Genomic DNA, 25,557 nt, shown 5'->3' with positions numbered 1-25,557 from the left:
TTCGGTTACAGAACAAATGACAAATTCGTAGATAATTTGTATTTTTCCTAACCATACAAACCTTAGCTATTTAATCATACTTGCCCGCCAGCCCTGTCCCCCGTGAAGTCCTACCTCTAAGCGAAGTGAATCAGTTCACCGGTGTGTGAGGGGGGAGGGGTAGCTAGCTACCTCTCCCCTACCCCCCGCTAACTAACGAGGGGGTAGTTAACCCTCGTTAAAATCTAATGGCTCGTCATTTCAGCTATGCCAAAAGTAATACCCTATTTAAATAGCTAAGGTTTGTATGGTTAGGAAAAATACAAATTATCTATGAATTTGTCATGTTGTACAGAAATCCTTTGATTGTGGTCAGGAAGTTGATGATTAGACTTTATTTTAGTGCTGCCTTTGACGGTGTTAGTCCTGAGACCCTTGTTTTCAAACATAAACAGTTGGGAGTGGATGGGTCGTTTCTTAGCGCCATTATTGAATTTATAAGTAATAGATCGCAAAGAGTTGTACATTAGATCTTTGATATATAATCTATAAAAACTTGAAAAAAACTAAGTGGAAGAGAAATAAGATGGAATAGTGTGCTTGAGTGTACCCCCAAACAAGAGAACTATACCCCAAATCAGTGAAAGACCATATTACAGAGGATATGGCATTAGCTAGGACTAGAGAACAATGGTTTGATTTTTGAGCGTCCTCCTAGAAGAGCTGCTTATCATAGCTAAAAAGTGTCTTCTACCTTTTCCAAAGAAAGTAGCCACTGAACAAATACAGTGCAGTAGTTAAACCCTTGAGTAAAAAAAAATTGTTTGGTAATCTCAGTGTTGTCTGGTATATGAGGGCAGAGGAGAATGTGAAAATAATAGGTCAGACTATTTGGTGTATTTGTAGACAAAGAAAAAATGAGCCGTAACAAGAGAGGGAGATCCAATGTAGTACTGTCTGGCCAATCAAAGGACCCAAGAAATTCTTAAGTATTTATGAAACTCAGGTGCAATCCTTTCTGGGTATTCAGGATGTAAGCATTCAAAGATCTGCTAAAGTTAGCATCAATTATGTAAGGATTGTAATAAAAAGTTAGCACTATCTTTACTTTTGTAACTTTGATAGTTTTAATTTCATATTCGTTATTACTAAATGATTGTAATATATAAACAATATACAGAATTATGTACAACCCTAGCTGAAGAATTCCTAATAATTTTATTTCTTTGTATTTTCAGAGGCTCTACTTAATTGGGTCCAACAACACTCAAACCAAGTTCCGTGTGCTCAAAATAGATCGTACAGAACCTCACGCCCTTAGTATTACAGATGATAAGGTAATGCTTTATTTTGCAGCGTACATGAATTTCTGTCTTAAACCTTCTTTATTTGTTTAAATAATAATCTTTGTTCGATGTATTGTATACCTAAATATAATATCTGGAATCGATGAACAAAGTGAGTCCTAAATAATAATGTCTCATATAAATGGAATACACTACATCGTTCATCTAAGAAGATATCTTGTATTCAACCCTGGGTTACTCTCCCATTGTAGGATTTTTTATTATAAGTGGAAGGGAAGGTTATTATACTTGTGTTATGGTCTTCGAATCGTTACAGGTTCATTTAATCCCTAAAATAGGATTCAACAACAGCAGTTGAAATATGGAATATGAATATAAAAAGAAGCTAAAAAGAAAAAAAAGCACATTTATTCACAAACTTGTTTACAAAGTTGCTACTCCTTTACTTACAATAACAAATCAATTGAATTAAGGATATTGGTTTATAGGAGAACAGGCAGGAAAGTAGAGCAATAATACTTAATGGAATCTTGAAGAGTTTTCTTCAGCTGCTGAGGTGAGGATGGTATGATGACTTTAGGCTCGGGGATGTCACAGAAGGGCAGGTAAAATACAGCTGAAGTCAGCAAAATGACTTTGGACTCGAAGACATCACAGAAGGTGCGGCTTCAAGGTGGGACAGCAAATGTTTTCTCCCAGAATTTGAAGATAATGTAAAGGGAGGACAGGCTGTAGGCAGTGCAGTATTGACTACTTCTTGTCACAAGCAGAAAGGGCTATCTGCTTCTCTTTGTCTAGGACATGACAAGATGTGGGAAATGAAAGTTTTTCGTCTGCAAGGGAGGCCAGAACCTGCCTCTGTTCGACTTCTGGTTTTCTTATCTTGTTCCTGTCTCATCTGGGCGTTGTTCTTATGTCTTCTGCACAATCTCTTTGGGAAGCTTACTGTAGATATCCCTATATGGACAGAGCTAATTATGATGGGTAATCGCCACATAAGGAGATTTTTTATATTCTGCATCCTGAGTGACATACTTAAAAATGCCCACTTTGGTCACGTCATGGAAACTTCTAGATTAAATTTTTCTATGTAATCGGGACCAGATATTGTGCCATATAACAAAAGCAGGGCATGAGATGTCATCTTTGACCAAACAATAACTGAATTTCTTCTTGCAGACAGTTTTTGAAAGGAGATAGGGTTTTTCTGTTTTAATAATAAATTCCTTCAATATTATTGTATCTACCCATGACAAGTTGAAACCCAAGAACCATATTTAAACTATTTAAACTACTGTAATGACTGTCTGTTATTTAGAACTTCTAGCTATGTGGCCATATGTGTAATGATTGTCATTGTTATGTTGTTCCATTTTGTTTGTGTTGTTTCAAGCATATTGTTTGATGAGTTATGGTTGACTATTATTTCTTATACAACAGTTCTTATGTTCTACTATACATCTGGATAATCTTAGTTTTCCAAAAGTAAACCAGGATGGAAGGGTAAAGCATTAGGATATTAGTTCAGCTGAATACAATACTTAATCTCTTAGCGTACAATTATAAAATTTCATAAAATAAGTCATGATCTTACCCTTGCACTTCCTTGCAAGTGCTTCTCTGGGTCCTAATAAACTCTGCTTCTTGGCTTCTGGTTCTTTCTCTCATGGGATCAGCTCCCTGTGGCTAAGCCCTCTTAACAAGCAAATGCCTGAATATAGTCATTGGGCTTCAGCACATCATGTCATTTCCCTGCTAAAGCCTTATGACGTGCAAGATAGCTCTTGAATTAGGGAATAATTTTTGTTTCTTTTCCCCAGTTTGACTAATTTTCTCTCTTAGTATTTCTGTTACTTATTGCTTCATCCTCCATATTTATCAACTGTCTCCTGCCTTGCTGTCAAAACCCTCTTACCCTTTTCACTATTTAGATTTTTTTTGGATGGAACACCATATCCAGGATTATATTCTTTTCATAAACCAATCGTGGGAGCTGTGGTGCTCTTGCCACAACTACCCGATAATGTTTTGACCATTGGAGTGTCATTATTCCCATACGGGTATGCAGAACTATTCTCACACTGAAATTTCTCCCTCAGATTCCAGGGGTGGAATGGATTCATATAGATAGATCTATCGGAATTCTCAATCCCATCAAGCAGGTTCGACATATACTTGAGCCACTTGAATCACAATGGCATCCTCCCTTCGGGATAGGTTAGGGAGTGAACATTAGGGAGTCAGCTCTCATAGGTGTCATTGATGGGGAGATTAATACCATGAAAGGTTAATGGGAGCTTCTTTAGGATTTCAGACAGTCTTAATTTTTCTCTATACAGTATTCTTTATTGCTATTATGCCCTCTTCCCTCACCTTAAACAAAGCAAGTAATCCCAATGTTTCCCGTACCCCTGGAACACATGGCGAACACCAGACACCGTTGACGACCTCTACCTGTTTGAATATGGAAAATTATGTTGATGACTTGGAAATTAAAAGGGACTTTTCTTCAAATGTACAAAAAAGGGATAGAAATGTGAGGAAATTGAGTCATTCATATATGGGATTTACCAATAACTTGTCATTATGAAGCATTATGGATGACTTTCAAGCCATATGGTAAGATTACTGAAATAAAGATGCATTTCAGGGAAGACGTTGGAAAATGGGAGGCATGGATCTGCTTTAATAATCATGAGGAGGTTTTTAAAGTGATTTCTGAAATTTCAAAAATAAAAATTGGTAATAGCAAGATTACCAGAGCATTATGCAATACTGTTCCTTGAAACCTTCACATATATTGTTCTAGTTACTGGTATCAAAATGAATCTATGGACCCCAAAATCATACTTAATAACAGATAAAAAGCTTGTCATCAATGTGGATTATTGCGGCCTTGAAGGGAGAAGAATACATTTGTTTTAAATTTAGCAAACTAATACAAAGTAAAGTATGTGCTATAGAACGTGGAGACAATTCTAGATTTGGCGAGAAGTCCATTTTAATTCATGCCAGTTCTAATACCCACAGACATTTATGCTGAGTAACATAAAGATCAAAGAAAATTTAATTGTGGATATAACACCGCATTTGAATTTTAGATATGGAAGAGGGGTGATTTTTAACAGACCTTTATGTATTTAGTTAGGAAGAAATCTTGGATATGTGGCCTATAGAAATAAGGTTCATAAGATTCCCAGAACCACTATGATTATTTTAACATTGGAAGAGCAGGGTGTACACTCTCACATATACAATGAAATGAGAGAATTCCAATTCGTCTTTATAATCATAAACCTTTACAGTGCTACAATTGCTTCAAATTTGGATATGCATCTAGAGTATGCAAAAATGAAAAGATTTGCGACAATTATATGTAACCTGCGCATGGACCCTGTACTTCTATTACAAATTGCACTAATTTGGGCCAGGATCACAAACCATCTAGTAAGAAATTTCCACACTTTCGGATATAAGAAGCAGTTGTTCAGAAGTCAGATGCAGAGCATATCAATGTAGGATATGCTGAGCAACTTCTAAGCACAGCCAAAAGTTATGCCAAGGTCTTGAAATCTAATATTGCAGGACATCCAGAGATAATTGTCACACCACCTAGACCAGGTAATGTAAAACACCCTCTTGCTGAATCATCTTCTAAGGCTATTACCATGCCTCGTAATTTGGGTTCAGTGCCTCTCGTCGAAAAGAAATATCCTCCTTCCTCTGAATATACCACACCTCGGATGAACAACTCCGGTAGTATCATTGCCAGATTTAGGGGAAGAATCTTATGTTAGAGAGCTATTGAATGCACCTGTCATAATGGAGGTCATCATCATCATCATCATCATCTACTCCTACGCCTATTGAAGCAAAGGGCCTCAGATTTCTCCAGTCGTCTCTATCTTGAGATTTTAAATCAATACTTCTCCATTCCTCATTTCCTACTTTACGATTATTAGTCCTCAGCCATGTAGGTCTGGGTCTTCAAACTCTTCTAGTGCCTTGAGGAGCCCAGTTGAAAGTCTGGTGAACTAATTTCTCTTGGGGAGTGTGAAGAGCATGCCCAAACCATCTCCATTTGCCCCTCACCATGATATCATCCACATATTGCACTCGAGTAATCTCTTTTATAGTTTCATTTCTAATCCTGTCCTGCCATTTAACTCTCAATATTCTTTTGAGGGCTTTGTTCTCAAATCTACAAATTGTTCCGACGCAATGTACAAACCTGGTAATCATTTAATATAGGAATTCGCTTCAGCTCAGCTGGAACGGCCGAAGAGAAAGAAAACTAGGCAGTTGTGCTGAATGGTTAGCTGGCGGTATGGGGCGGAGCTTTGCTCCCCCTCTCACCGCCAATCCGCTTTCCTCATTCACTCGCTTCACAACGTGGATGGTTGTGCTACTCTCCGCTCTCTACACTGGAGCCCTTTGCCTTCTCTTGTACTTGTGTACTAGTGATTGTGTGATTGTTATGGAGGAGAAAGTTACTCGTAAGATGCGATGTTGTGTAGGCCGCGGCGGGCACTGCAGTAGGTGGCTTTCGTTACCTTCTGTAGACTCACTCACACATGCTCTGCCCAACATGCAGGGGAAAACCTTGCTCTCAAGGCTCTCCCTGCAGTGAGTGTGAATCCTGGCCGTCCTTGCAGTGGCAAGCTTTCGAGAATTGACGAAAATATCGCCGGACCCCTAAAGCTGCTTCTGCTTTGAAGAGCCCGCCTCTTTCGAAGAAGAAGAAGGGGGAGCCGCTGCTAAGTGTGTCGTCTTAAGAGACTACCACAGCGAAGTCTGCTCACACTCTCTCCAAGTCGGAGGAGGGTGTGAGTGTGATTTTGGGAACTCGGATTCACAGCCTGTCGTGGATTTCTCGGGTTTCGCCGGGGAAGCAGGTGACCTTAGCGCTCCCCCTACTTCGGCGCTCTCGAGGGACACACAACAGATTGTTGGACCATCTGATACCGATGACGACATGTTACCTGGTAAGAAGAGGGAACTTTGGGCGTCTCTTGGGCTATCAGGTAAGCCTGACTTGGATTTGTTAAAACGCCGTTTAACTCTGGCAGACGAGATTGAACAATGTCATTTGAATGATCCGATTGTTGATGAACACATTAATGTAACTGATTTTGTAACTTTATCGACTCCCATGTTCCCTGATGCCCCTGTCGTTGTTGACCATGTACTGTACCTGTTAAAGCATTTGTTCCTGGCAAAATGTAAACTTTTTCCAAGGGTAAAATAACTGCAGGACTCCATGTTAAAATAATGGAGAGTAAGGTTTTAAACTCGGAGATTTCTTTAACGACTGCTGGCAAAACCTTTACAGCTTAGCCCGCAAGTCAGTTAAAATTAAAATCTGCCAAAACTCCTGCTGATACAATATGTTTTTCAGGTTCACCACGTTCACCAACTACGGCTCTTCCTACGGACATGGCTCAGGTTGTTCATCCTCGTCCAGTGTCTTCTGCTGTTGCCTCGACCACCGTTCCGGTACCTCGGAGGGGACACAAGAAGAGGAAGGGTGGGCAGTATTCCTCTTCTAGTTCCTCCTCCTCTCTCTCCTCCTCTTCGTCTTCATCTTTTGACTCTGACTCTTCTCCCCCAAGGAGAAAGAGGAAGAGGAAGAAGAGGAAAGCGAAGAGGGCCAGGAAGGCCAGTCACAGTCGAAGGGACATGGCGCCCCGAGACACCTCTTCTCCTCCGGGGGATGAGGGCGACGCAAGAGATTCCCGTGTTCCCCACGCTTGTGGGATTCTTCACAGCGAATCTCGCGCAAGGCCTCTATGCACGGAAATCGCGCTCGAGGGCGTAGGTATCTTCTCCCAGAGCATGGTGACGGGGTCCTCGGGCCCCCAAGCTGCTGCTCAGACTCAAATTGAACCGCTCTTGAGCGGGGAAATGTGAGTCCCGGGTTCGGCACGAGAAATTACAGCCGTGGTCTCGTGAAGAATCCATGGTACGCACGACTACCTCTACGGGGGTAGCCTCTCCACGACTCGTGTGTTGCTTGAGCAGGGAGCAGGCCCAGACAGCCGCGCACTTGACCCGCACGACTCGGGCCCGGCATGGAGCCACCTCGCGGCTCAGCCCGTGACATGGGGGCCGGTCATGCACGACCAGGCTAGTTCTCATGCATACCAGCCACCTGAGGTGCAGCCAACCCCCATGCCTTCTGGCAATGTAACAGGTGAGGCCACGCACACCACTCGCGTGACTAACCTGTCTACACCTCCTGGTGTGAGCGCTGCAGTTCCCAGCGACCCCGCTCGTGCTCGAGCTCCTTCGCTAGCTTCGTGGGGCTCGCAGCGACCAGTCACGCACTTGGTCGCAGTGGGAACCTTGATGCATTCTGTCGGGGATGAACCCTGCCAGGGTCCTTCCTCGACTCCTGAAAACACGCCTGGTTCGGTCTTAGGACCAGAGCGAGGGTATTCAATGGGAATGTCATCACCTGTGCAGCATGTCGCTTCCCCTATACCTACGAATGTAGCAGGACCGAGGGATCAGCCACCTCCACAACCTTCACAGGCCGTGGAGACTGAAGATCCCGAGGTGGAGTCGCCGTTCCTAGAGGTCATTAACCTGATGCGTGAGATTAATGGCCTCAGGGCTCCTCCTGCGGTAGTGTCTGAGGATAAGTGTACAGCCTTGGAAATCCTATGGGGAGCTCCCGAAGGCAGTTCACGGCCCATCACACTACCCTAGTCGAGACAGGCTGCTCGAGCATTGGACCAAGTGAGTGACCAGATCGCAGGACCTGGTCACTCACTTAGGAGCCAAGGTTCGAACAAGCTTCTCCCTCAACCACTCCAGCGACAGAAGAGGTACTATATCACAGAGTCATCTGTGCCTTGTCCTCTCCCTCTCGACTCCGCGGTCGGAGCGCTTGCTGGGGGTTCCTCGGTCGAGAGTTTGAAATCTCAGAGTGTCTCCTTTTCGGCCTCTGAGATTTCAACTATGGAGTCCATCTCTGTAGCTGCTCTCCATGCTGCTTCGTGGTTCGACCACTGGTGTGGTACGGCCACAGTGTTCGCGTGGGACACCAAGCTCGCTACCCCCGAACACATGGAGCAGTAAAGGAACCTAGCTTTGTCTGATGGGAAAGCGGTTGCTTTACTCTTGGGCCAGCTTGCTACCCAGTATGCCTATCTGATCCTCAAAAAGCGCGAGGCAGTAGCCGCTCGTTTGGCGAGACAGATTGGTTCAGGAGAGGCCCTGGCACTCAGGAACGCTCCTATTAGAGCTGCAACTTCTCTCTTTCCACTAGAGGAAGTTCGGGGTGCGCGGGATAAATGGCGCCTCAACTCGAAGGACTCCATTATCCACCAGGCGTAGGCTGTGAGTTTCAAGGGACCTGGTCTCGCGAAACCGTCCGCATCCAGGCTGAGTCAGGCTAAGTCCATGGGAAGTAGCAAGGGTACCGCTGGTTGTGCTCCTATTACTCCTGTGCAGCCAAGACCTGCTCCTGTTCAGAAGGATTCTGCCCCCAAACAGACCTTTCAGCCTCCCTCGGGAGCTCCTCCACGTCGGGGAAAGAACAGGGGCAAGCGAGGGAAAGGGAAACGCTGAGATTAGCTTTCCCCTTCCCATGCTAATGAAGGTACGGGGATGCTTATCGCGCCATTGGGCGATGTGGCAGCACCTTGGGGGCCGAGGAATAGGTAGTGTTGACCCTTCGCGAAGGGTACAAGCTCTCATTCGTGCTTAATCTGTCCCCCTATCCTCCACTCCAATAGCGTTTCACACGTACGCTCCAACATCTCTGAAGGCTCTGGCCTTAGAGGCGGAGGTCCAGGAAATGTAAGAGAAGGATGCGCTAGAAGTCGCGCATGATCAGTCACCAGGGTTTTACTATTGTCTCTTCCTTGTCGAGGTGACAGGAGGTTGGAGACCGATCATCGACCTTTCGCCATTGAACAAGTTTGCTTAGCAAACTGCGTTCAAGATGTTGACAGTTCGCACTGTGCTGTTAGCCATCAGGCAATACGACCTCATGCTTTCAATAAACTTGAAGGACACGTACTTTCAAGTACCAGTTCATCGGTCGTCTCGAATGTACCTCCAATTTACCTTCCAGGCACGGTGTACCAGTTCAAAGTCCTGTGCTTCGGACTGTGCACAGCTCCCTAAGTGTTCACGCAAGTGTTCACGACGGTAGCAGCTTAGGCCCACTCGAGGGGCATCTGCCTACTGATGTACCTCGACGACTGGCTGATTCTCGCTCCCTCGCAGGAGCAGTTGATTCAGGACCGAGACTCGCTTCTAGCAGTTTGTCGTGATCTAGGGATCGTGGTGAATTACGAGAAGTCAATCCTCATCCCCTAACAGAAGGTGAAGTATCTGGGAATGCTGATTGACTTGGGAGCAGCTCGCGTTCTTCCCTCGGAAGAACGGATCAGCAGATTCAGAGAGGTTGCACAGCCATTCCTGTCGCAGGAACAACTTCCAGCCCTCCAGTGGCAAGCTCTTCTAGGTCACCTCTCCTCGCTAGAGAAGCTCGTTCCTTTTGGGCGGATCCATCTCCGCTCCCTTCAGTGGTATCTGAAGGAGCAATGGTCGGCAGCCACCGATCTTCCCTCTCGTCTGGTCCTCATGGAACGAGATGTAAGGGAGGATCTCCTTTGATGGCTAAATGAGGAGAACCTCATGAGAGGGTTTCTCATAAACCCTCCTCCACCTCAGATCCGTCTGTTCACAGACGCGTCCATGGAAGGTTGGGGTGCACACCTGGACGATTTAGTCGTGTCAGGTGTGTGGTCGGTAGAAGAGAAACACCTGCACATCAGTATGCTGGAAATGATGGCAGTCTCGAGAGCACTCATTCATTTCCAGGCCCGTTTGAAAGAGCACTCGGTAGTGCTGATGAGCGACAACACGTCCGTGGCCGCGTACGTCAACAAGCAAAGGGGCACCCTCTCACGTCCCTTGCAGCAGTTGATGAGGCAGGTGTTTCCGTGGGCAGAGAGTTAACAGGTAACCTTGTCAGTCAGGTACATTCCAGGCAAGAGAAATGTTCTGGCAGACGCCCTAAGTCGCAGAAACCAAGTAATAGGGGCTGAATGGTCTCTTCACCCTTGGTAACGAGTCGAGTTCTCGACCTCTGGGGAAAACCATGCATCATCCTATTCGCAACACGGCACAACGCCAAGCTTCCCGTGTTTTGCTCTCCAGTACCAGATCCCGTGGCTGCGTTCAAGGACGCACTGCAACATCCTTGGGATCGACTGGATTGCTACGCGTTTCCCCCATTTTGCTTGCTTTGCGCAGTCCTGTCCCGGGTCCTAGTAACCCCAGGATTCAGGATGACTTTCATTGCTCTACTATGGCCACACATGGAGTGGTTTCCTGATCTGTTGTTGCTCCTGGTCGAGGCATCAAGAGAGCTACCACACTGGCCCAATCTCCTTCTGCAACCCTTGTCGACCAGGTACCACCAGGCGGTGCAGTCGCTCAGACTTCACGCTTGGAGACTATCCAGCATCTCCTAAGAATGTGAGGCTTTTCGCGACTAGCTGCGAGAGAGATGTCAGGGTACCTTTGAAGATGATCCTCCTCAGTCTACCAGGGGAAGTGGTTGGTCTTCTGTGATTGGTGTAGTGGAAGGGGTATCTCTCCGGTCGGAGCCTCTCTGACTCAGATTGCAGACTTCCTAGTCTTTCTTCGCAGAGATAAGCTCCTTTTGGTTTCTGCCATTAAAGGGTACAGGTCTGCCCTTGCAATGGTGTTCTGTCTGAAGGGCATAGATATCTCCAACGCCCTGGAGATTTATATGCTCGTTAAGAGCTTCGAACAGTCGTGTCCCCCGAGGGAACTTCGAGTTCCCCAGTGGGATGTCACTCTAGATCTCAGGTCTCTTATTCATGTTCCATACGAACCTTTGAGCCGTGCCTCAGACAGGCACTTGACCCTTAAGACTGTTTTTCTGCTAGCCTTAGCATCAGTTAAGAGAGTCGGGAAGTTACACGGCCTGTCTTGTAATGTCACTCAAGCAGAGAGTTGGAAGGAGATCTCTTAAGTTTTGTGCATTTTACTTGAGGGAGTTTACGCACAAGTCCTTGGACACCTTTGTTCTTAGCCATGTGGTAGCGGCTCAAGCTATTGTCTGACCTCTCCAGTTCCTCTGGGACAAGGAAGTCTCTTGTCTTGATTTTTATGGTATGTTTGCCAGTGTGAAAGCAGTCTACATGTGATCCGCCTTTCTCTCTGTCTCCTCCCTAGGAGTTCCATACATCAAGGCAAGTCTTCCCAGGTAAGATTGCTAGAGTTTGTTTACAGGTATTCTCCCCCGTCTTTTGCTAGGCAGGGAAGACGGTGGATGTATAAACCCTTTGCCTTTTGGTTATGGAGGTTCATCCAGTCACTGTGACCCCAGGGTCAAATGTCTCTTACCTTCACGCTCTCAGGTTGCGCGATACTCTTACCCATCGTGCGACCCGGCTCCCAGTCTCTCAAACCCCACCATCATCATGTCGGGTCAAGATACAGGGGTAGGTGGATTTAGTCCTCTGCTTTCATCTGCAACCAGGTCTATATCCGAGCAGTTAGCTGTTCACAAGCAGCAAAGGCAGAGCTCCTTCCAACCAGTGAGTCTTCCTATATTAAATGATTACAAGGTTTGTATATCGCGTTGGGACAAATGACAATTTGTCCTAAATTGTATTTTTCCTAGCTCTACAAACCTGTAATCATTTAATATAAATGCCCGCCTCTACCACCACTCTCATGTTCCACATTGAGCCTAAAGTGTTTGAATAAGGAAAGCTGGCTGGCGGTGGGGTTGGGCGGAGCTAAGCTCCACGCCATACCACCAGCCAACCATTCAGCACAACTGCCTGATTTTCTTTCTCTTTAGCTGTTTCAGCTGAGCTGAAGCAAATTCCTGTATTAAATGATTATTACAGGTTTGTATAGCTAGGAAAAATACAGTTTAGGACAAATTGTCATATCTGTTGGATATTGTTTCATTTTCATACCACAACTCATGTCCATACAGTAACACCGATCTCACTAAACTGATATGTAGCCTGATTTTTGTGTGAAATTTCAGGCGATTTGTCTTCCAAATTCTATTTAACCTAGCCATTGTCTGATTTGCTTTTTTCAATCTTTCATTAAACTCCAATTCTAAAGACCCTGTATTAGGGATCATAGTTCCTAAATATTTAAATGATTCTACCTCATTAATCCTTTCTCCTTTCAATGATATTTCGTCTTCCATTGCACATTCAGTTCTCATTATCTCTGTCTTTCTTATATTTATCTTGAGCCCAACCTCCTGTGATATTTCATACATTCTGGTAAGCAAATAGTGTGGTGTTCTACTAATAAGGAGAGCGTCATCAGGATACTCTAGGTCTGCTAACTTCCTATTACCAATCCAGTCCAATCCTTCTTCATCTCAAACTGGTCCATGCATTACAAAATCCATGAGGAGGATAAACAACATAGGTGACACATTCCCTTGAAGTACTCCACTGTCCACTGGAAATTCATTTGATAGGATTCCACTAACATTAACTTTGCACTTACTATGCTCATGAACAGACTTAATTGAATTTACACATTTATGAAGAGCTCCATAATAACGCAGCACTCTCCACAAAATTGGCCGGTGCACACTGTCAAAGGCTTTTTCATAGTCCACAAATGCCATCAACAGTGGATTCCTATATTCTACACATTACTGTACAACATGTCTTAAAATGAGAATTTATTCAGTACAACTTTTACCTTTTTTAAATCCAGCTTGTTCATCTCTCAGCTATTCATCTATCTTTCTCTCTAGCCTTTTTAGAATAAGGAAACTATATATTTTGAGGACAACTGTAATTATTGCCATCAGTCAGATCTTTATTTGCCATTTTCACCAACACTCCTAGCTCCCATTCATCAGGTTTTGTCTCTTCATGCCCCATTTTACAAAATAATCTTGTAAGTATTCTGGGAGTCATTTCATTTTCAACCAATATCATCTCAGCAGTTATTTCATCGTATCCAGGGGCTTTCCATCTCTTGAGTTTTTTAAGAATAGCTTTAACTTCAAACATACTAAATTCACTCATGGGCACATCAAGATCTTCATCAGCTTCAGGTATATCAATCAAATTATTCCCTTCATATCTCCTATTCATGACTTCACTAAAGTATTCCATCGAATGTTGCCTCTCTTCATCTTCTGTTGTTATAACACATCCATCTCTCTTTTTGATGGGTATAGGCTTCTTCTTTGCCCCAGTAGCGATTTCATTAATAATTCTATGAGCAATTCTTACACCATAGCCGCTCTCTGAATTCATAACTTTGTCAGCCTCATTTGCTTTACTGTCTGAATATTCTCTCCAGTCATTCCTGGCTTTTCTTTTCACTTCACTGTCAATACTGGAATACTTAGCATGCTCTACCTTGTAATTTTCACTACTTCCTCAAAAACTTTCAACAATCAATTTCTGTCTTTGTCTCCTTTTTTAGTATCCCAAGTATCATTTGATATCCATGACTTTCTCCTTGTAACTACATGTCCTAAAACTTCACTACCAACTGACTGGTATAGGTTCTTAATATCACACCATTCTTCGTTAATTGTCTGTCCTTCTTCTCTTAAAGTCTTTAAGACTGCAAATTGATTCCTGCTTTCAGTTGCAAAGGTTTCTCTGTGCTCATCTTCTAGAACCTTAGTTGTATCAAACCTAGGTATCCTATCTACATTTTTGTTGGGTGCTTTCAGTTTTAATTTCAGTGTGGCAATGAGGAGCTGGTGATCACTACCAATATCTGCAACTCTATAGCTTTTCACATTTCTTAAGTCCTCCTCCTCTCTTTATTAATGGCTATGTGATGTATCTGTTTTTTAGAGGTACATAATCCTAATGGCTCAACATCTTTTAATAATAAAAGAGGGCATCCACCATCCCTCTCCATTCCAATGAGAAATACAAAAATACCTATTGCAAATAGGTACAATATTCTACCTGAAAGTAAAGGTGATGAATATTCATGAAAATTTAGATACACTATATCAAAGATTAATGTCAAGGTTCACCATCCCCCTCAACAAATAAGATGGCTGCTTAGAAAAATATCAAGCAAAGCTTAACAAGAGCTACTTGTTCCAACATCTAATACAACCCCTTTCGCTCTTTACTTTGGATGTATTTCGGCAAAAGCTGAAAGCCTTAAACATTTTAGCAAGATATAACTGCCTGTCGCTATTTAATGGAGTTAGTGGGGGCAGCCACTCCTCTTGCATACATTGATGATATGACGTCACTTTTTATTTTGGCTCAGTAGAGAGCAGATATGCCATCTCTTTCTGATGTTAACCCTGATAATTGTTCGTACAAACTGGCTGTTACTTTCATTCTTTTTCTTTTACAGAAGTGCATGTTATTCTTGAGGATCGCTTCTTTGAGGTTTTATCTTGGCGTGAAAGATCGCCCTTGTGGCATCTTCATCTCTGCCTAGGAGACTTATTCTCATGCCCTTTGTCCTGTGTGCAGAGGCTATTCTTGCTGGCAGGAGTCTCCTTGTTGGAATTGGATATCCTCCTAGTGAGTGCAGTTTTGTAGCTAACGAAATAAGTAGTCTGAAAAGGATTCTTCTCCTTCGGGGTCTTCCTCGAAGGCCAAGAAGTCCTAACTTCGTACTCCGGCATCTCGCTCCCTCCCTGTTAACCCTGCTTGATCAGTCTCTTTCTAAGGACAATCTATTAAGAGTGATGGCTGTTTGACCTCTGGACAACCCTTAATTTTAGAGGACTCTGTCACTTCCCTTAGCAAAGCTGCACCACCCTTGGCTATAGGGATATCTCTTTCCATTGATGCTATGCATCAACTTTGGCGTTCCTATGGTATCTTTGGTTCCCCCTCTAAGGAACGGCTCTTGGAGGTGCTAGTTATTGACACAGCGGGAGCGCACACCTGCCTTGCCAGGGGCTAACTACGGTCTTCCTCCGCAAGACTCTGTAGGTGACCCGCCAGAGTTTTTTTTGCCCTTATCTACAGCTATCTCCACTTCTGCTCTTCCACCCTTCGTTTGTGCAGCTTTCGCGTACAAATGAGAGCAGTTGCAGACAAGTACCCCTCGCCGTTATCAGTCGGGGAATCTTCTCGAGGTGAACCCAAAAGCTGATTTATGTCAGTCTTCTCAGCTCGCTGTTTATGCGGTGCTCCCTTAGACTGAGCTTGCGCAGCTCACTGGGGCCCCACAGTATATGAAGCACCAAGCTTTTCCACCCGATATTAAGCTGTTTCTCGTCCATGAGAGAGGCCCTCCTCACCCGAGTGGGTGACCCCTCATGGGGTTAGGAAACAAGTGCTAGATTCATCTATGCCTCGTTCCAGCTCATCGGAGCATTGCTCCTCAGAGCAAGACGACAACAGGATACAAAGGCTGTTTACAGGTCCTGCCCCTCGCTTGTTACGCTTGTAGAACACAATACTTTGTGAAGCCAGGACCTACGGGACCTGCACCTTGAGCTTTTCCCTCTTATAAGCAAGAATACCTCACGCTGCTTCTGCGTGTGTCCGCAAAGACCCTGTTTGCGCAAGGGAATCTTGCGCAGTGTTGCACACCTGACCACTAAGCATTAGTGAGGTGGGCAGGTGAGCCCCTCGTGCTGACGAAGAGCTGGATGTGTGCTACCTCGGTAGCGAGCGCACACTCCTCAGCTCATTTTGATTCGGCATTGCTGAAGCATTCACAGGTGCGCAGCAAGTGCGCTACCTATCACTCTATGCTTTGGCAGCTATAGAGCAGTCACAGGAGCGCTCCACCTTGACTACGCTTACCACATCGATTATTCACCAAAGATCTGCTCGCCCCACTGTGGTAGGAAACATAGTCATGCTCGATGGTGCACGCTACTTTGGTAGCTCGCCGTCTTTCACCTGTTCCCACTACTGTGGTAGTACGCAAGAGCACACTTATGCACGATACCTAGGTAGCCAGCACCCGGTCGCCCTGTAAACAATCGGATCACGCGAGCAAGCATGACAGGACATCTGGTCATGCTCGCCCTTTCCTTAGCATGCCTAGGAAAGAAAATAGGAACTCCCTCTTTCGCAGTCCTTCTGCAGGTGCTCCTTCATTTACGAAGGATGCCCCTTGGTTCGTGGAACTGGTTAAGGCAGTTCAGCAGGCGGTTCCCGTACAAGCCCCAGTACCACCTATCATACCACTAGCAGGTACCTCTCGTATCCTTCTCAAGGTATCAGAGCCCTCTGGGAAGTGCAGTTCACCCTCAAACCTGAGACGTAGTAGCACTACAGCGAGGCTAGCTCCTCCTCCTACTGCTCCTCACCCTCCTCCTCCTCAAGAGCGGTCATCCAGATACCCAACAGTACCTGGATTCTAAGGCCTCGAACACCTGCCTCGACCTTGAGTGGCCAATGCCTCTCCCAGGGGATACTCTGCACACAAAGACCAGCTGGGGCTCTAGGTCTCAGAGATCTCGTTCAGAGACAATTACCACCTGTCGACAAACAAAATTGTCCTGTGTGAACTATCCGCTCTTCCCTCGGGAAAGGAATTTTCCTCACTCCTTGCAGCTTTTACAGTCCAACCCAGAGAGATAAAGGACATGAAGGCCCTTCCAAAGAAGTGGATCTTGAGACCTGACCCTCCAGATCTATGGAAGGTTTGGTATCAGCCTCAGCAAGACCAGAGTAACATCTGGCTCCCAGTGTGACAATTGACCCACCCTGGGCTCTTTTGTGTGCGAGCTTGGGAGTGGATGACCCTCTTGATGATGGTTCAGACCATTCTGATGACATTGCCCATGTCTGCCATTCCTAAGATCTCGCAGGAGTTTCCCAGTCCCTTAGGGAAGTGAACTCATCTTGTTCGCTTCTCCCACCATATGTATGACAGAAGTGCTACGAGATAGTTTACAAGATCCATCTCCTTTACCATTGGATCCAGCTATTCTGGCTTTGACGCAGAAACCGGACATTGAAAAGTTGGCAGCATTATCAGTGACGTTTTCGGCAATGGTTGCCGTGAAATGTTGAGCTGGTTGCAAAGTGCACAATGCAAGCCACTTCATGGTTGGAATACTGGTTGGGCTCGGTAGGGTATCTCTTCCGGAATGAAGATTACGCCTCCGTGCAGAAAGGGAAGGCATTGTCCATCTCTTTTCTTTCCGTTGCCAGGACGGTGGAGTTATTGACTCATAACGTGGTTAATCAGTGGATCAACTAGATTCTGAAACAACATGACTTTGTTGTTTCAAGATTCCAAAGACATGTGCTGAGAAGAGAAGCACTCAAACTGTGCAATGCGTCGATGGAGGGTCCTTCCCTCTTCAACGTAGACGACATCGACCTAGTTACTGAGCACTGGAGGAAGGAGAGTCAAGACTCCCTCCTCCATAGGGCGATAGTATCATGCCCTTACTCCTCAACACCAGCCCCGTAGAGATCGTCTCTGGCAAATTTTAGGGGCATAAGAGTGGGTTGCATGCCCCCAAGCAATCAACATTAAGGAAACAAGGCCCCAAGCAGCCCTTTTATGCTAGAGGAGCACATGGCAGAGGGGATAGAGGAGGTAGATGTGGCCATGCCTACTAAGGTGACATTCCTCTTATCCGAACACCTTTGGGAGAATGTGCACAGAGCAGGTGTCAGAGGTGGATGATACATGGAGCCGAACCTTGGTCGGTCTTCGTCCTCTGCATCGGCTACCACGTCCCGTTCACTCCTTCTCTCCCTATTTGGACTCATTAGCCAGGGATGTCTTGTTCCTACGCAAAGGGATTCGCCAAGAAACAGGCTCTCCTGGCTGAAGTACAGACGATCACAGAGAAAAACGCTCTCCAAGAGGTCCCAGACAGGTTCCCAGGCTTCTACAGTTGACTTTCTTGCAGAAAAGGCATCTGAAGGCTGGAAACCAGTCATCGATCTCTCTGCCCTGAACGAGTTTGTTGAACAAACTCCAGTCAAGATGCAGACAGCAAAAAAGGTCAGATAGGTCATCATACCAAAGGACTTCATGATAACACTGGACCTGAAAGATGCGAACTTCCAGATCCCAATCCATTCATCATCAAGGAAGTACCTAAGATTCATTCTTAACACAAGAATATACCAGTTCAAGGTGCTGTGCTTTGGCCTGTCCACAGCCGCTCAGGTATTCACAAGGATTATTTTACTTGCTTGAACCTGGGCTCAAAAGAAAGACATTTGTCCATTATGTTACCTAGATGATTGGCTGATTCTAGCAGACTTGGCTGAGACCCTTTTCGTACATCAAGACAGACTTCTCAAGTTTTGCTCCGATGTGGGGATCATTGTAAATCACGAGAAGTCCTCTCTGCAACCATCTTGGAAACTGGTATAGCTGAGGATGCAAATAGACATCCACGCAGCATGTCCCTCTCTGATGCAAGACTCACTACTTGAACATCAATAGCTTTGCCTGTTTGGATATCTGACCTTCTTAGAGCTTCTGGTGTCAAATGGTCGTCTTCGCATCCATTCCCTCCAGTGGCAGCTGAAGACCTATTTGTCTCAACATAATGACCCCCGAACATTCATATTCCGATGGGGCCTGAGCAAAAGAGACCTTAGGTGGTGACTGCTAGACACCAACCTCCTCAGGGGAGTAGACCTTCTTTTTTCCTCCCCAGATTTGATGCTCCTCACAGATGCATCAAAAGAAGGGTGGAGGGCTCATCTTTTGTTGCACACGGCCTCCAGATTGTGGTCCGAGTCCAAGTAGTATTGCCACATAAACTTCCTGGAAAGGAGAGCATTCTTTATGGCTCTCAAGCAATTACAACAGCTCCTATCAGGACACTTTGTGGTGCTGATGAGTGACAACACCATGGTAGTGGCGTATGTAAACAAGCAAGAAGGTACCTTTTTATAGCAACTATGCCTCATAGCATAACCGCAACTGGGTGAATTTTTACTTAATAAGTTATACGGTTCTTTGTATCACAAAAGCCTGAATCCGTGAAGATAGAATCCGCGAATATCGAGGGCTAACTGTAATCTTACTCATTGTTTCATAGTGTTTAGTACATTTCCTATAAAGGGCAATAATGATCTCTTGTTTTGATTGGGCCTAATAATACCTTCTATATTGTCTAACAACCAGTTCAAGAGATTTTATATAGTAGTTTGATCATTCAAATTAATCCAACTATTCAATATTTTTTTCAGTTCTTGAAGCTTCCCTTCATTTTGTGTCACTGAATCTGCATTAAGTTTCATTATGGCAAAGTCTGTGTAAATTTGAGCACTGCTACGAGTTCCTCGTATGGCTCCACGCTCATTGTCTATCTCGCATATCCTACCTGTGAGTGGCATCAGGAGTATCAGAAATCTCTTTATACTCCAACTGTTGTTTAATTTTTGAGAAGACCAGGGTTTAGTTTTAATCACTTCTAGGTAATTCCAATACACAAATCTTATATCTCTGTTATTCTCATTGTGAATTTGGTATTTATTACCCCTTTTGACACAGTAATCTATATAAACCTTTACGAGATATCTTTTTATTAGCCCCTTCCCTTACATGCACCTGTACACAGACTTGTTAAACTACTTCAATTGTTGGTGCAATTGCCTTCAAGTTATAATAGTGCTTATTTGTTACCTGTCTTTTCTTTTCTTTTCTTTAGAGACTATCTTGTCTGTTGTATTGTTTCATAAATACTTACAAACTTCCATTCAATATATTTGTCATAGTTATAAATGTCTTATGTGATTTAGTTTTTTATAAGAGTGTGTTTGGCATTTGTTTTTGATATCCCTATACAGGTAACAGAAAGTGTTGGGTTTTACGTACAGTACTATGATGTTAACTGTGTTATTTGTCGTAAATTGTACATATCTTATGTGTTCATCCCAGTTCACTGTTTATGGTGTCACAATAGTTCTTAAGAGATCCTCAATATTCTTATTCACCCTTTCTACTGTCTCAATTTTAACTTGATTTATAAGCAAAAATCTCACATTTTCTAATTTCAAAGAATTTACATAATTGTGTTAAGACAAAACTCACTTTACATTAATTCCTAACCCTCTATTCTTTATCACTCCCGTCACTGCCTCCCAACACTTTACATCCTTCATTCACTCTCTGGTGTTCATCTGCTTCCACTCCAACATTTGCTGCAACCACCGACCCCAAGTACCTATACTGATCTACTTCCTCAAGTAACTCTCCATTCAGCATGACATTCAATCTAGCACCATTCTCCCCTATTTTGTATCTCATAATATTAGACTTACCCACATTAACTCTCAACTTCCTTCTATCACACGCCATTCCAAACTTTCATTAATACACCCAGCTTCTCCTCCGAGTCTGCAACCAATAGAGTATCATCCACAAACACCTGATTCACATCCCACTCATGATCATCCACAAACATCTGATTCACATCCCACTCATGATCACTCTCATCTATCAGTTTCAATCCTCAACCAAGCACTCAAGCATCCACCTCTCTCACCACTCCATTAACCAACAAATTGAACAACCTTGGCAACATCACACATCCCTGTCTCAGCCTCACTCACTGGAAACCATTCACTCAGTTCATTCCTTGAAATCACTCGCTTACGTCATTCCCTATCCTAACACACTTTACTGCCTATGTATAAACTCTTCACTGCTTGCAATAACCTTCCACCAATTCCATATAACCTCATCACATTTCACTTTGCTTCTATCAATTCTATCAAAAGCTTTTTCCAGATCCATAAATGCAACAAATACCTCTTTATCTTTTGCTAAATATTTCCCTCATATCTGCCTAACTGTAAAAATCTGATCCATACATTCTCTACCTCCTCTGAAGCCACCCTGCACTTTTAAGATTGCATCCTCTGTTTTATCCTTAATCCTATTAATTAACTATCTACCAACACTTTTTCAACTACAGTCAACAAACTAATACCCCTAGAGTTATAACACTCATGCACATCTCCCTTACCTTTGTATAGCAGAACAATACATGCACACACCCAGTCTACTGGTACCATTGACAACATTAAACAGCTATTGAACAATCTCACCAACCATTCAAGCACGGTCACACTCTTCCGTTAACATCTCATCCCTCACACCATCCATACCAGGTGCTTTTCCTGCTCTCATTACATCTAGTGCTCTTTTTCCCTTCCTCTTGTGTAGTCTCTCATCTCTTCTCCCATCACTGGCACCTCAACACCTGCAACAGCAATTATATCTGCCTCTATTATCCTCAACATTCAACAACCTATCAAAATATTCAGTCCACCTTTCCCTTGCCCTCTCCTTTTAACAACCTTCCATTTTCATCTTTCACCGTCTCTTCATTCGTCCGTCTACCTTCCTAACTGTCTTCACTTCTTTCCAAAACTACTAATTACACTCTTCATATGATCCCTGACCCCACCTCCAGTCAGCCGCCTTCTTTGCCTCAGCTACCCTACATTTTACTGCCACATTTTTCTCTATATCTTTCATATTATTTCTCTATACTATTATGCTGCAGCTATTCTTTAAATGCTCTCCTTTTCTCTTCCACTTTCATCTTCACTCCTTCATTCCACAACTCACTACCATTCCTCATGCTGCCTCCAACAATCCTCTCACCACACACATCATTTGCATGCCCAACAAAATTTTCTTTTACTAATTTTCAATCATCCTCTAGATCACCAGTTTCAGTCACTTTCACCTTGTCATATGCCACTTCCATCCTTTCTTGATACTCACTTTTAACCTTTTTTTTTTTTCAACTCTACTACCTTCACTATCTCCTTTTTACATCCCCCATTCTATTTTCCCACTCGTTTGCTTCAACTAAAAAATGAGCAGACTTACCTTTAGCCATACCCCTAAACAAGTGGACATCTTTCAATCTTTCAAACATACTTTTTGTTATCATCACATAATTCATCAATGCCCTTTCTACCACTCTTCCATTTTCACTCTTACCCATGTATACTTATTTATATTGGTCTTCTTGAACTACCTATCACCAGCTCTTGTTCAACACACATATGTACCAGTCTCTCACCACTCTCAATGTTACCTGGTATCCCATACTTTCTAGTGATACCTTCTATCTCTTCAGCACCCATTTTGGCATTTAAGTCACCCATCACACCCACATATTTCCTTCTACTCAGTCCTTCTACACAACTAGTTAACTCATTCCAGAATTTATTCTGCTCTTCTTCACTTTTCTCACACCCCAGCCTATATACACCAACAAAAGCCCAACATTCCCTACCCAACCTATTCCTTGGAATTATAATTACTGTACCTATAATTTATATTTTGTCCTTCAAATGGTCTTTGATCCACAGTGGCTCCACTTTGCTTGTAATGAAAAATGATCTCATTGCTCCTCTGTTCTGACAAGCGGTACATGAATGAGCTCCTCACGACAATCAAGTGGGTCATTACTATGATGATGTGTTTGACTTAATGATGAGCAACTATAGTTATATACTGATTGGAGGGTATTGTAAACACAGTCAATTATAAAATAGATGAAATTACACTAAATTTTTAAATTGATTAAGCCTCCCCTGGTAGACATCTTCTTGTGGTGATAGTCTTGCTGGAACTGAAACAAGAGGTGTTTAAAAATGGGCTGTTATATAGTAACATCTAGGAACTAATACATAAGTATTTGGAACCTCTTGATTAGCTAAGAAAACCAGATAATGATTACGTCATGGAAAATAGAGCAGATGCCACAAGCAAATGCAAACAATGCTTGCACTGTAAGTCCAGCTCAGTCTTCCAAAAGTAAATAACGGTCTTAGGCAAGGAAATAGTATTAACATTTTAATTGATTATTACTTAACTAAAAAGATCCAGACCCCATTAAACATACAGAATAAAATACCAGAATAGCCAGCACTCCTCCATTTCTTGTAGTGAATTCCAGTTTTGCTAGAAGTTAAGATAACATATATCAACCCAATAATAAAGGGATTTTGACGAAGGAAAAATCTATTTCTGGGCGAGGAACCTGTGTCGCCCTGTGGAATGCTCCTTAAAGCACCATTTCTAAGGCATAAATATTGCTAAATATACCAGAGAAAAAAGGAATGCATGGAATGCCAGGAATTAACCCAGCTCGCTCACTCAATGAGTGTCGGTATAATTACTGGGGCGTGATAGAACCATGACCATAGGTCCTGCACCAGTTAGACCTCTCCTTCATCATCCCCTACTACGACTATCCTCCCTTCACCCCTACACTTCCGCACCCCACTACCTTTATTCCTCCCAGCACCCCAAGCTTGGACCAGCGAGGGTAAGGGAAAAGAAGGGTGGGTTCACTGGGCGACATACAGTAGGTTCCTCGCCCAGAAATAGATTTTTCCTTCCTCAAAATCCCTTTTCTGGGCTCGACCTGTGTCGCTCCGTGAAATCATAACAGAGAAATGGTCCCAAGCTTGGAAAGACTCAAAAATAAGGAACTAAAATTAAAAACAGAACATGTAATTAAGAGAGTTTAATAACCAAACAGAAACTTTCAAAAACAAAAATTACAGAAGACAGGGAACTTCTCAAAATAAACAGCCAGATATTTTGGTGAAACTCTCAAGAATCAAAAATTAAAATATAACAAACAAAGGCATAAATACATAATACACATCATAAACAGAGGGTAGGGTGTAAACCAATGAATATCAAGGGATGGTAGGGAGAGTAGGCTAGGCAGGTTACGGCCCCCTCTGTAAAGGGAGACAAGGCAAAAAGAAAAAAGGGGAGTAAAAAAGACAGGAGCTAATTATAATGGTTCTTCTATATCCGGAGGAACTATATTCACAGCCGCCACTGCTGATAATTTAAGGGCCTCCAAAGATTTCAAATGGTGGCATTTAAAGACTGTAGGTGATTTCCAATCGGTATATCGTTTCAAGTCTTCAAAGTTCATGTGATGGAAATAATTAACCGAGGTCGCCACTGCCCGGACATCATGGGCATGGGGGACTGAATGAGGATTGGCTTGTTTAATAAAGTAAAGAATCTGCTGCCTAATCCCCTTCAGGGAAAGTGTTCCTCCATGTTCTCGAACAAACAAAGGGCCTGAAGACGTATCAGAAGTTCTACTTAAGTAAGCTTTCTGAGTGTAGACAGGGCACAGGGAGAGATCCTGAGATAGTGGAACAATCTTCCACGGAGTCCATCGAGACTGAGGATCCCCATTCTTTGCTAAGAAACGCCTAATTGGTGATAGCAGTACCTCTCCAGACGAAAGAAAGTCAATGTGACCCGGTTCTCTAGATAAAGCCGAGAGTTCAGATATTCTGGCTCCAGAAGCTAAGCTTATCAAAAATAACGTTTTCCTAAGAAGCGTTATGTAGGAGCATGAGTCGTTATCAGTGTCAAAAGCCAATTTAAGGACATCATTGAGAAACCAAGAGACCGCGTGTGGACGGGTTGCCGGTTTCAGTCTAGCACAAGCCTTGGGAATAAATGAGAAATATGAATCCGTAAGATCAATATTGAACCCGAATTGAAAAATTTCTTCAAGGCGGACTTAATCATGGTAATAGTACTAGTTCAAAATTCTATTATAAATTTAGCTATACAGTACAAACTGGAGTCATTATAGTAAATTTCTCTCTCAACCATCCCTTCTAGTCTTGAGGCAGAAGGATAAAGATGACTTGAATCGAGCCAGGCATGTAGGCGGATCATCTCACCCACGTGTTGTTAACTAACTACCCGGTTCAGTTTTCACTGGGCATTCAAACTTACATGGAACACAACTTCTATTTAAAAGGACACATTTACATACCTAGGAAAAATACAAATTACATCACTTTTGAAATTTTGTATTTTGAGTCGAAAGATTTAGAATCTTAGTTAATGCTTGTTGTAATGCTATATTTTAAATGTTAATAGTACAATACTTTCCTACTTATATTTATCTTCTTGCAGGTTGAATATACTCAGCGGCAAATAAAGGAGTTATTGTCTATGATTAATGAAGGTAACAGAGCTCAATTTGGACAACGACAGATGTCTGGATTAGCACGAACTGTTTCAGCCTTTGGTATTGTTGGTTTTATCAGATTTTTGGAAGGATATTATATCATCTTGGTTACTAAACGGCGTAAAGTTGCTGTTATTGGACTACATACTATATATAAGGTATTTTATTTTTATCTTTTGTTCTAGCAGCTCAAATTGGATAAGATTGAAAGATATTTTTTTACTTTAAAAACCTTATCTCAAAAGAAAATATAATATTAGAATTAGAATACTGTACAGTACCTGCATGTAATACAGTAAGTGCCAT

At 43.2% G+C, this 25,557-nt stretch overlaps 1 protein-coding gene across 2 annotated transcripts in view; it reads left to right on the top strand.

Moving 5' to 3' along the window:
* The window catches only part of FIG4 (polyphosphoinositide phosphatase FIG4), a 229,237-nt gene that overhangs the window by 26,269 nt on the left and 177,411 nt on the right, over nt 1–25,557 (top strand). For both annotated transcript variants that reach the window (XM_068345978.1, XM_068345977.1), the window contains exons 3-4: nt 1,218–1,316; nt 25,197–25,409. In XM_068345978.1, the coding sequence (XP_068202079.1) occupies nt 1,218–1,316; nt 25,197–25,409 (312 nt within the window). The remainder of the gene's footprint in view (nt 1–1,217; nt 1,317–25,196; nt 25,410–25,557) is intronic.

Source organism: Palaemon carinicauda, chromosome 22 (genome assembly GCF_036898095.1).
Source record: "Palaemon carinicauda isolate YSFRI2023 chromosome 22, ASM3689809v2, whole genome shotgun sequence".
NCBI classification, from domain to species: domain Eukaryota; kingdom Metazoa; phylum Arthropoda; class Malacostraca; order Decapoda; family Palaemonidae; genus Palaemon; species Palaemon carinicauda.
This window is presented reverse-complemented; position numbering and strand designations above follow the sequence as displayed.